Source organism: Sesamum indicum, linkage group LG5, assembly GCF_000512975.1.
Source record: "Sesamum indicum cultivar Zhongzhi No. 13 linkage group LG5, S_indicum_v1.0, whole genome shotgun sequence".
NCBI lineage: Eukaryota > Viridiplantae > Streptophyta > Magnoliopsida > Lamiales > Pedaliaceae > Sesamum > Sesamum indicum.
The window spans coordinates 4,803,904-4,816,119 of NC_026149.1; the positions used below are offsets into that span (position 1 = coordinate 4,803,904).

The 12,216-nt window shown below is 35.6% G+C and overlaps 2 protein-coding genes across 2 annotated transcripts; one reads left to right on the forward strand and one right to left on the reverse strand.

Moving 5' to 3' along the window:
* LOC105162040 (probable pectinesterase 53) lies at positions 164–4,023 on the forward strand. Its single transcript, XM_011079942.2, has 5 exons — positions 164–696; positions 1,212–1,401; positions 1,494–1,700; positions 2,160–2,395; positions 3,773–4,023. The coding sequence occupies exons 1-5, from the start codon at positions 335–337 to the stop codon at positions 3,918–3,920; spliced, it is 1,143 nt and encodes a 380-aa protein (XP_011078244.1). The 5' UTR covers positions 164–334; the 3' UTR covers positions 3,921–4,023.
* LOC105162038 (receptor-like protein kinase HSL1) lies at positions 5,291–8,789 on the reverse strand. Its single transcript, XM_011079941.2, has 2 exons — positions 6,050–8,789; positions 5,291–5,960 (listed from the first exon to the last, which is right to left on the reverse strand). The coding sequence occupies exons 1-2, from the start codon at positions 8,679–8,681 to the stop codon at positions 5,536–5,538; spliced, it is 3,057 nt and encodes a 1,018-aa protein (XP_011078243.1). The 5' UTR covers positions 8,682–8,789; the 3' UTR covers positions 5,291–5,535.

Sequence of the window (12,216 nt, forward strand, 5' to 3'; positions counted from 1 at the left end):
CCTTTATTGGTTCCCCAAAAATGGCCCCCCCCCCCCCCATACTAACTATATGTGAACTAAAATACTAATAATCTTGAATTTATATCGTTGTCGTCACACACTGTAATTTACATCAATTTTTTTTCTACAAATGTGTATATATATATAAAATCTCCACAGAAAAGAGAAGTGATTAGTTAATATATAGCTCATGTACTGTCAAGCTCGCAACAAGAAACTCATGTATAAAAAGCATCAAGAATTGATCGCAAATCAATCGCTACAAACAACTTAGAAACTACGTGTATTCCTTACTTCCTTCCCCTCCGACGCATCGTTCTCAAATCTCATAAACATGCCCTCCCAGCAGGCCTGTTTCATAGCGCTGCTTGTTCTGCTGCTGAATGCCGGCGACGCGACGTGCCACACCAAAGGCATCAGGCCGAAGAAATCAGGCGCTTGGGGGAAGCAATTATCGGTGAACATGACGCAAGTACAATACTCGGAGCAGCAGTTCATGAAGTGGGTTGATTTTGTTGGGAGCCTCAAGCACTCACTCTTCAGGACTGCCAAGAACAAGCTCTTCCCTTCTTACACTCTCAAAGTCGACAGAAATCCAGCGTATGGGGACTTCACGTCGATTCAGGACGCAATTGACTCTCTTCCTATGGTCAATCTTGTGCGGGTTGTCATCAAGGTTCATGCAGGGGTTTACACGTGAGTACTAGTTGTTTCCACTTTCTGTGTGTGTGTGTGTGTTTTGTATGAGTTAAGTTCCTTGTTTTTTTCCGGATTGAATTTCCTATTACAATTCTTGTTGCATCGCGTAAATTAACACCATGTATAAAATTACGTTAAGATACAACGTTATACATGTGATGTGTATAAACAGAACAATAGAAAATGCAATAAGAATTGCAATAGAAAATATAGTTTTTATTTTTGGGAATGGGCTTAAGATGATGAAATGGTTGGAAGTCTGGAGTGTTCATTGCTCTCGTCCACATAAAATTCTTGTGTGTGAGTGTGTGTGTGTGTTGTCTTGGAATTACACAGAGATATACGCACACACTCCACCTTTAGTGTAGGTATATGGGTAAGAGAGCCAGGCAAGAGACTGCTCATGTGAGTTTTGACTAATAACAAGTGACAAATAGTTGAGGAAAAATGTGCTTTCATTTGTCCTTTTCCATGTTTTTTCTTATTTTGACTGAAATGAAATGAATTTGCAGGGAGAAGGTAACAATACCTCAATTGAAATCATTTATAACAATAGAGGGTGCGGGAGCAGACAAAACCATTGTGCAATGGGGCGATACTGCCCAGACAGCTGGGCCTAAAGGGCAGCCTCTTGGCACGTATGGTTCAGCCACTTTTGCCGTCAATTCCCCTTACTTTATAGCCAAGAATATTACATTTAAGGTACTTTGTTCACATATTCACCTACTCTTATATGTATGTTTTGAATGCTATTTGGATTTTGTTGGTTGGAACTTTACGAATTTGAAATGCAGAATACCACGCCGGTGCCGCCACCAGGAGCCGTAGGGAAGCAGGCGGTGGCGTTCCGGATATCCGCCGACACGGCCGCGTTCGTTGGCTGTAAGTTTTTGGGTGCGCAGGACACACTGTATGATCACTTGGGCAGGCATTACTACAAAGATTGCTACATTGAGGGCTCTGTGGACTTCATCTTTGGGAATGCACTCTCCTTGTTTGAGGTACTAAGTTTATGAGTTAATTTCAATTAATTAACAAGTAAAATTTTTATTGCTAATCTAATTATTTAATATATATTTTAAATAATTCATCGTACAAATAAATTTTCGTACTAAATTCATCAACAAGTAAATTTCTTGTATTAAATAATATAGATTATAGGAACAAAAAATTACTTGTAATTAGTTGGTTGCTAATTTTTTTTTTACTCCTATTGAGCCATTTTCTTGCAGTGAAAGCTCACCGTCTCTTTTATTAAGGATTGTGTTGCCCCGTTTTTTTTATAATTAAAAATCAGGGGTCACATTGTATTATTTTATCTTACAACCCCTCAACTCTTAAAATGAAAATCAGAGAGTCGATTTGGGGTGGCATTGCTATTTCTTTCTTCTTCTTTTTTCACTAATTAGGAATTAATGTGGAGACAGATGATGATGAGGTTATTATATATGTATATGCAGAATTGTCACGTGCATGCAATAGCACCAATAATAGGAGCAGTAACAGCACAGGGGAGGAGCAGCATATTAGACGACACAGGATTCTCGTTCGTGAACTGTAAGGTGACGGGGTCAGGAGCACTGTACCTGGGGAGGGCATGGGGTCCTTTCTCCAGGGTCGTTTTTGCCTACACCTACATGGACAACATCATCATCCCCAAGGGCTGGTATAACTGGGGCGACCCCTCCAGAGAAATGTAAGTACATATATACCCCTCCACACAAATTTAATTCTCTATTTTGCAGCATATGCATAATCACTTCCTTTTAGTGGCATATGAGTTTCGCAGTGGGCGTGGGCGTGGGCGTGGGCGTGGGCCGGTGCCGTCACCTATCTGTGCCCTATCCATTCACCACTTTTGCTTTACACCACCACCTGCCCTTTTTCACCCCACACACACACGCACTATTTTCTTTTTCTTTTTATTATATACGCACTTATATATAAATATATTTACTGTCAATTTTAAAATCGTCATAAATATTATATATATGTATATAATATAGTTTTATATGATAATAGGATAAATTACAACAACCTCCTCTGAGATTTGGTATAATTATGAATATCCCTTCATTTGAAAAATTATTGATACCTCCTAATTCTAACGGCCGTCTAACAATTACCTCAACCCATTAAATTTTCATCAATTTTTTATGGTGAACTTACCAAGGGGTTATTTTGTAATTTTTCAAATAACGGAAGAATATTCGTAATTATGTCAAAACTCAGTGGAGGTCGTTGTGATTTGCCCTTTGTATTATTAGACCCGACCTCAAAGAATGCCAACGTACTTTACCCAAAATTTATATAAATTTCTCAATGCTAATAACATGAACATAAGAACAAGACACTGCTCAGAATTTTTAGTCTGAAGCTACCACTATCGACATATCACTGATTATAAATACTTTTAATTAATTATAAATAACAACCACATATTTGTCATCACTAATAAAATTGTAAAAATAATAAAAAAACTAGTCATCACTATATAATTAATGTAATATTAATATTACTACTGTTGTTAAATTTCCTTTTAGTTATAACTTGTTAATATTTTATTCTTTTCAAAATTAAAAACAAAAATATATAGTGGTAGAATCCAACGTCCACAGAATCTTGGTGTTGCATTTGTCAGTTTGTGTAGGAGTTGTACCTTTTTGGCGTCTGATAACCAGACTAACTAATCCATTTCCTTTCTCCCTCTTGTAATCTACCTGTAATCCACACCTCCTACCTTTTATTTTTAAACTATATATTACCTACCAAAAACCCTTCATATTCAAAGTTCTAATTAAATTAATCAATCAGCTAATCAACTTTTCTTTTATCACTATACTTAAATAATGTGGCCATAACATTATTGAATTTATTAAAATTTTCCATATAAGTAAACTATAGTGTTAGGTATGAATATTAAGTATTTAATTTCTTGATAAAGTTATAGATAAGATAGTTATTTAATATGGAGTAAAGTAAAGTCGGATAATGTCTTATGGTAATAAGTAGAATAATTTTTTGATGAAATGATTAATATTTGGTTAACATATGATATTTATTTGGAGGGCAGGACTGTGTTTTATGGGCAGTACAAGTGCACAGGAGCAGGGGCAAGTTTCGCAGGACGAGTTTCGTGGTCCAGGGAACTTACTGATGAAGAGGCTAAACCTTTTATTTCCCTCACCTTCATTGATGGTTCTGAGTGGATCAAAATATAAATATGACCATGATCATGATCTTGATCATTGATACATACACATATATATGGGATGTAAAGTTTCGATTTTTTTGTCAATGATCTTTATAGACCCATATTTATTATATAAACTGATTCGTTGAAATATCTCCCCTATAATAATTTAAAAAGAATAAAAGAAAGAACGTTATTTGGGTCGCAAGGCCGTCTGGTACCTTGCGTCCTCGGAAGGATTTTGGGATCTGAGAAAAGCGCAGATCATTAGGCTTGCTGGAAAGTCCCTAACTAAGACCCTACGATGCCTAAGTCAGTGAGCGTGTCGAGATAGAAGAACGCGATCTCACCATATTTAGTGTGAGTTCTAGTATAATAAATATCTTATCGTAAATGAATTGTACATGAAATATTTATATTGTCGGAATGGGTCCATCTGCCTGTCTGGTTGAGAGGGCGCGGATCTTTACCCTAGCCTTGTAATGAATACCTATTTTAAGGACATTTGTGTTGTTTCTTCTATAATATTTCCTTAATCCCCATCAGAAAGGAATAAGAAAGTCAATGCATCCCCTTGAACTTTTAGAAGAGATGCAATTGACTTCCTCACTCGTGTTTAATGCAACTTGTATTGTGTTATTACATAGGAAAAGATACTTATGTCCCTTTTTTAACAAGTCATTGGATCTTGGTTTAGAGAGATCAACGGTCCATATATTCCTTATTAAAATTATAATTAAAATTTTTTATATGATTAGGATCTAAGGTGCTTATTACTAGTATAAATCACTACTTAATTTTAAAAATCTACTGTTCATATTCCATTTATATAAACCAAATGTGATATGTTTAAGGGTAAATTTGTCAAAAAAAAAGGACTAAATGTATAAATTGAATAAGTTACAGGATCAAAAGTGACAATGACTTAAAATTACAGGACAAAAAATGTAATTTTGCCTATTTTTCAAAACACTTGCAATACTGCCAAGTGAGAAATTGGTTTCATATGGAACTGTGTTCTACTATTGTCTGTGCGTTGTGGCATCTTGAAAGTTTTCATGTGCAGTCAGTAAACTGAACTTTGTTTCAACCTTGGACTGAACCAGTCACTGATGTTCCAAATCAATTGTTTAGTGCCCAACGTGGTTTTAAGACGCTTTCTGGTGGCTGCCGGATTAATCTCTTCTTTCTTGAACGCAGTAGGATCGTGATCTCTGGTTGTAAAACAAAGGAATGTGGATCCAAATCATGATTTGAGCTTTAGCAGCTCCATTCGAATGAACTTGGTTTGTGACATGACTTTGGTAGGGGTGTAATGACTGGAGTTACAGGATTTTCTGTTTCAGATTCATGACATGAAAAATCCAAACGATTACCTAAACTTTGTCCTGTTTATCCAACTTTCATCGATCTTGTAGAAACGCAATCATTTGTGTATGATGAACCAAATGCATATAACATTGCAGCTGACTTTTAATGCTGTTTATTTGCTCACTACTCAGCTGTCTGTAGTTATCATTACATATACCCTTGGAGGATTGAACTAACAGCTCTAGTTTCACTTCTGTTTCTATGCCACTGTCTATGGTAACTTTATCAAGATCTCATGTCCTACCAAAGGAGCTCTATAGTCTAACTCATAGTTAAATAGAAGTGAAAACACTGTCATCGTTCTCTAACGTTCTGTCGGGCTTGGAATTCTGGAGGAGAGGAGTAACGTCGTATTCGTTTCTTTTGGTCTTCTCCCCAGTTTGCAGCCTTTGGCTACACCGGAGCAAGATTTGCAAAACGTCCTTCATGGCTGGCCTGCTCGAAGGGAACGTGCTGGTGCAGATCAATCCAAGTTTGAGCACAGTGTTTATTTCGTCCAAGTAGTGGGGCTCGTTTATATCCTCGTCCAATGCATCAACTATTGGTTTGCCTTCCTTAACATGACGCCACACCCACTCAGCCAGGGATGAGCTCTCATCTCCACTGTGGGCTTTCCTTCCAGTTATCAATTCGAGAAGGATCACTCCAAAACTGTACACATCGATCTTCTCATTCACTCTTCTTGTTTGAGCATACTCTGAAATTTATTGTGGTTCAGGATATGAGTTTACAGGGAGTAGGAGCAGCAGCACAAAACAATTTGCGAGAGTGAATTAGAAAGCTTACCAGGAGCCATGTATCCGAAGGAGCCAGCCACAACCGACATGGTATTAGGCTCTCCATTCTTGATCAGCATTCTTGCTAGTCCAAAATCTGCTATCTTTGCATTGAACTCTGAATCCAACAGGATATTGCTTGATTTTACATCACGATGGATAATAGGAGACGAACAGTGATGGTGCATATAGCAGAGCCCATGAGCAGCTCCAATTGCTATCTGCAGCCTCTTAGGCCAGTCCAAGACTACATGATGAACTGAACTTGTGATGCTATATGGTCTCTTTTTCCCATGAAGCCATCTGTCTAGACTGCGATTTTCCATGTACTCGTAGACAAGTAACTTTGAGCTCTCGCTTGAAATGCAGCAAAGAAGTTTCACGATGTTGGAGTGCCGAATTCTGCCCAGAATCTCAACTTCTGCTAGAAATTCTTTCTCACTTTTGTGATCCAACCTCATATTCTCCCAAATCCTCTTAACAGCCACATACTCGCCTGAGTGATTAACAGGAACGCGATAGACTTCTCCTGATCCTCCACTTCCAATTAGGTTATTTGCTATCAAACCTGACAAGATGTTTGTTTCTGTGAAATTTAGCCTCTGGAATGAAGTGAGCTTCCAGGTTGATTCTGATATGTGCTTTCGCTTTCTGTAACTTCTGCACACATGTATTGTGTATAAGAAAGCCACTAGGAAGGCGATTGCTGCTATACTTGAGACGGCAGCAATAAATTTTGATGAAAGCTTGTCTGACTTCCTTCTTTCAGCACGGCAAGGGCTGATGCCTAATGATCGGATATTGGAACAAAGTCCAGGATTGTTCAGAAAGCTTCTGTCGAAAGCTCCATTTTCAAACTTACTTGGGACTCTGCCAGAGAGCCTATTGGAGGAAAGGTTGAGCGAAGTTGGCTGCAAATGGTCAAACTCAGTTGGAATTTGGCCTGAAAATTGGTTTCCTGACAAGTCCAAATACAAGAGGTCTGGCAGGAGGCCGAGTGAGGCGGGAATTTCACCAGAGAGTTGATTTCTACTGAGATTCAAAGCAGTTAGAGATTTCCATGAGATTATAGTTGATGGAAGGGGACCATAAAGTTGATTGCCATCTAGCAAAACAGTTGACAGCAATGGAAGAGCAGTCAATTCTTGAGGTATGACACCGCTTAATGAGTTGTTACTTGCCCTGAACACCTTCAATCCCTCCCAAGAAGATATTCCAGCTGGAATTGGACCTGAAAACTGGTTGTTCATCAGCTCAAGCAACGATAATTGAGAGCCTACGTTACCGGGAAGCTCACCAGCAAACAAGTTGTTGCTTAGCATCAACGTTGTTAAATTTATTGATGTCCATAAACCATCAGGAATTTTACCAGAAAGCTGGTTGTCATGAACTCGCACAATTTGCAGACTGTTGCAATCACCAAGAGAATCAGGCAGTTCACCTGTCAGCTTGTTTTCAAAGGCAATCACCCCTAGCAAAACCTTATTTGCACACAGATATTTCGGCAGTCCACCGACAAATTGGTTTGTGGAGACTTGGAATCTTTTCAGCATTGAGTACCGGCCAAGGTCTGGGGGCAATTCCCCTGACAGATTATTGCTATAGAGCCCAATATCAACAAGCTGAGGCAATCTACCTATGCTAACTGGTACTTCACCAGACAATTGATTGAAAAACAATGCCAAACCTGTTAGGCTTGTTAAATTTCCGAAATCATCTGGGATTTTCCCATTCAAGCTATTGTTGGAAAGATCAAGAACCTGCAACTTCAAGGCTTCAACTCTCTGAGGAATGGGACCAGACAACCTGTTTTTGTAAAGATACAAGAATGTCAAGTTCTTGAGAAGAAAAAGGCCGTCAGGAATATTGCCCCTCAAGTCGTTTACAGATAAATCCAGGGATTCCAGAGCTGACATATTCCCAATATCGTCCGGAATTTCCCCAATCAAGTTTGCTTCAGTCATCCATAGATTCCTCAATTTCTTCAGCTTGGTGAAACTGGACGGAATTGCTTGAGGTGCAAAGGCATTGTAGCTCAAAACCAGCTCTTCAAGATTCGACAAGTTCCCGATTTCAGGTGGGAAAGAACCGTTGAACAAGTTTGCCACCAGCTGAAGACTAACGAGGCTTGGCAGGCTCCCAACGGATGCCGGGATATCACCTGTGAAGTTGTTGGCTGCCAAGTTCAAGTATTGTAGCCGAGGCGAGAGCCTGTTTATGTCATCAGGTATCGTCCCCACAAGATAGTTTTGAGAGAGGTCCAAGTACTCAAGCTTGGGGCAGTTATAGAGAACGGTAGGAAAAAATCCAGGGATGAAGTTCCATTGGAGATCAATGTAGCTAAGGTTCTTGAGGTCACATATAGACGGCGGGATCGTCTCTGTGATGCTTCCATTGATGATCGCGATTCTTGTGACCGAACCGTCTGTGCAGGCAATCTCCGGCCACGAGCAGTGGTCCGACGACGGTGTCCAGTGGCTGAGGGAGGAGGGATTGGACCAGTGCTGTTTAAGTGAAAGAAGAATGGATTGTTCTTGATCAGGATCACTGCGTTGTGTGCTTCCATGGAAGGGTAGGCTGAGGAGAAGGAAGGTGAGGATATGGAGGTGGATACGGGAGGTAGATGGGGTGTTTTTGGTCATATTGAGAAGTGGGCATGTAGTGTTTGTTTACAAGTTCAGATCGTTGTGCTTGTGCCCGATGGAGAAGAGATTGTTTGTTTCAGATGGTACAAGGATGTTGTAATGTGAAAACTTCAGGACAGGTAGTTGATAGACACTGTCAGCAGTTGACTTTGAAACTTAACGTTGAAATTTCAAAAGTACGTTAATACATTATCCTTACATTTTTTTTGAAAGTTTTTTATTTATATTTTGACCCTTTTTTTTATTTAGGTTTAAACAAAAAATACTAATGAAAACAAAGAAAAATACACAAATTTTTAATTTTTTTCTCATTTAGCATTTATATGAATTAATGCCGAGGTTAACATCATTACATATATAAAAACGTTAAATGAGGGGTAAAATTAAAAATTTATGCAATTTTTTTTACTAACATCGGCATTTTTTTTCTAAATCTTAACAAACGAGAGTCAAGTGTAAAAATTGAATATTTGGAATAGGTGTACATGTAATTTCAAAACTTCCTTCTAAAAGAGTATAATTTTGCATTTTTAGAGAATGTTTAAATACAATTAATTTATTTCTGTATAACTAAACTAGCGCAAAACTAACGATTCAAGCACATCCAATATGTTTAAAGTTTATATATTTATTTAATAAAATAATATATAATAATAATAATAATCAATTGATTTAAATTAATAATGCGAATTAATTTTGATCGTATTACATATGAATAAAAAATTAATAATACACACATAAAAAATAAATAATACTAATTAATGAAAAAAATAGTCCTTTGTGAAAGATAAATATATAGTTAAAGGGATTTTAGTGGATCTATCTTTTGTCAACCATGCATATTATTATTTCCTCAGTAAATAATTTAGGTATATTAATTTATTTGAATTCAATTCTATCCATTACCGTTGTTAAATAGATTAATATTAAACTAATGTAAGTTAGGAAAACAAGAACAAAAATTTATTAATTTACATTCAATGCTGCTTCCTTATACGTGTGGTATTCTTCATTCTGATTTTATTTTTTTTGGTATTTTCGGTACTATTTTATTTCTCTTATCTGAGGTGGGAGGGCCCTTCTTATGTCTACGATTGCCTATATAATCTTTGGGGTACGTTCTCTTATGCAATTAAATTAGTTTTATATTTCCACAAGTATTTTAATGTTTTGACAACGTGACTGTGAATTGATTTCTAGTCTCCTTGTGGTCGTGCAATGGGAAAAGACACTACTAAGATCTAAGGAGTTTTATCTTAAAGTCATCGTCATTCTTTAAAATCTGTACGTAGGAAAACAATTATGGCTTTAGGTCACCGACAAGTATCGTGACTCTCCATCGGTGCAACTTTTTTAATTTTTAAGTTTATTTCATTCATTGCCTTACTTTATGTAAAGTTATTTTGATATATGATTATAAACACAAATCATACAATTTTCACAACATATATTTGTATAAAAAGGTTTGAATTTGAATAAAAGAATTTCAAACGTTTTCATATTAAATAAAATTCATAAATATTTCGAAAAATATGAGTCGAAATATTTGAATTCTTCATGGTATGAAAATATCTAAACGAAATAAAAAAATCTAATATTAAAAATTAAAAAAAATATATTTTAAATCCATCAATCTAAATGAAATTGAGAGAAAATTGCATGGAACCAGGATGCATCACGGCGTCCAGAAACTACGAGGAAGGTTCCAAGTGGGAAAGATGCCATTTTAAACCTTAGAAAATAAAAATAAAATAAAAAGAAAATGGGCCGCCTTGGTGGAATGGAGGGAGGGTATTTCGTCTAAGCAAAATGGAGCACGACTTTGAATATATGGGCATCAGATCGCGTTGCCTTTGAATTCAACGTAAAGACTTAGATAGCGCATTTCCCCAAAGTCATACGCGCGTTTCTTCATTTCTTTATTTCACATCACTCCTTCCAGAACAATCATTTATATCTTATTATTATGAGAGAGTATTCTTTTGGCGTCTCATAATTTTTGTCTGCTATTTTGCTTTTTTACTTTTAAGTTTTTAATACTATTTCATTTTGTCAACCATTTTATTTTTTATTTTTTATTTCTTTATAATATATATTTATGTACTTTTAACTTTTTAAACTCGTAATTTCCTCTTCTCTCTCTTTTTAATATTAAAATTATAGAATTTAAATACATTTTTAAAAATAATAATTAATTTTTTAATTTATTGTGCATACTTATTTGAGCGCGCCATGCACATTAATTTTGATAAAGGCACCTAGTACTTGTCCAGTTCAATATATAGTAACTACATATAAAGTTGAATTAGTTATATTATATAGTAGTTGAAAACAAACACTCGATGCATGTGCAAATGTGCTATTTCATTAAAATTTATAATTTTTAACCAAAATATAATTGGGCAAAATAAAATAGAGGAAAGAAAATTCAAATATGAAGAGAAATATGGATGAACAGGATTATGAATGAATCAGAAGCAGTTACTTGAACATGGCAATTGAAGATACAAAATAAATTAATTAATTAATTATGGGTTTATTAAATGTATAAAAGCCTGTATGGGAAAAAAATATAGATAATGAGTGAAAGAAATATGGAGTAGTGGGTTGAAGGAAAAAAACGCATTCAGGGGTAAGTTATTATTCTAACCCAATTTTATTTTAAGAGAAAAAATGAATTAAGGGGTAAATTTAAATGGTCAAAAATTGGTGCGACAATAGGGTTTTATTATTATTCATTTTTATAATAGTATAGATCATAGAGAAGAAAGGTTAAATGAAAAAAAAAGGGATAATTACACTCCGAGGTTTTATATAATTACACATAAATTCTTAGTGGTTTGAAAAATCACAAACTAACATTTCTGATGTTTGCTTTCGTCTAACAAAGTAAGTCCTCCCATTAGTCAAAATTCATAATTTGCTGATATTAACAAAAAAACTGATATAAAAATTTATATTTACACTCGAATCGATTAACTTATTATTGACTTATTGCAGGTCAAATAATTTTTTTCTTAATAAATTATCCTTATTACGGTGAAGATATATTTCTTCTCATGAATTAACGAGTGAAGACGTATGAGGGTAATTTGTTCATAAAAAATATTTATCTGACCTGCAATAAATCAATAATAAGTCAATTGGAGGTAAATATAGATATTTTTTAAATTTTTTGTCATATAAACAAATTCGATGAATTTGAACTAACAAAAAGACTTATTTGTTAAATGAAAATAAATCTCAGGTGTACTGTATGTAATTTTTCAAACTATATATGGTTTATGAATAATTATACTAAATTTTAGGAGAGGGGAGTGTAATTATCACAAAAAAATAACTATAAAAAAATAGTGAGAGGGTGGAAGTTAGATAAAATAAAAAATTAAATATAAGAAAAAATTACAAAATAGCAAACCTAAAGCCCTTCTCCCTGCTGACAATTAGTCTATCTATTTCATTATGAACTTGTTCTTGGCAGACACTTCACATCAGCAATTGTCCCTACCCTGCAGAAAATAGGAGGAAGGTA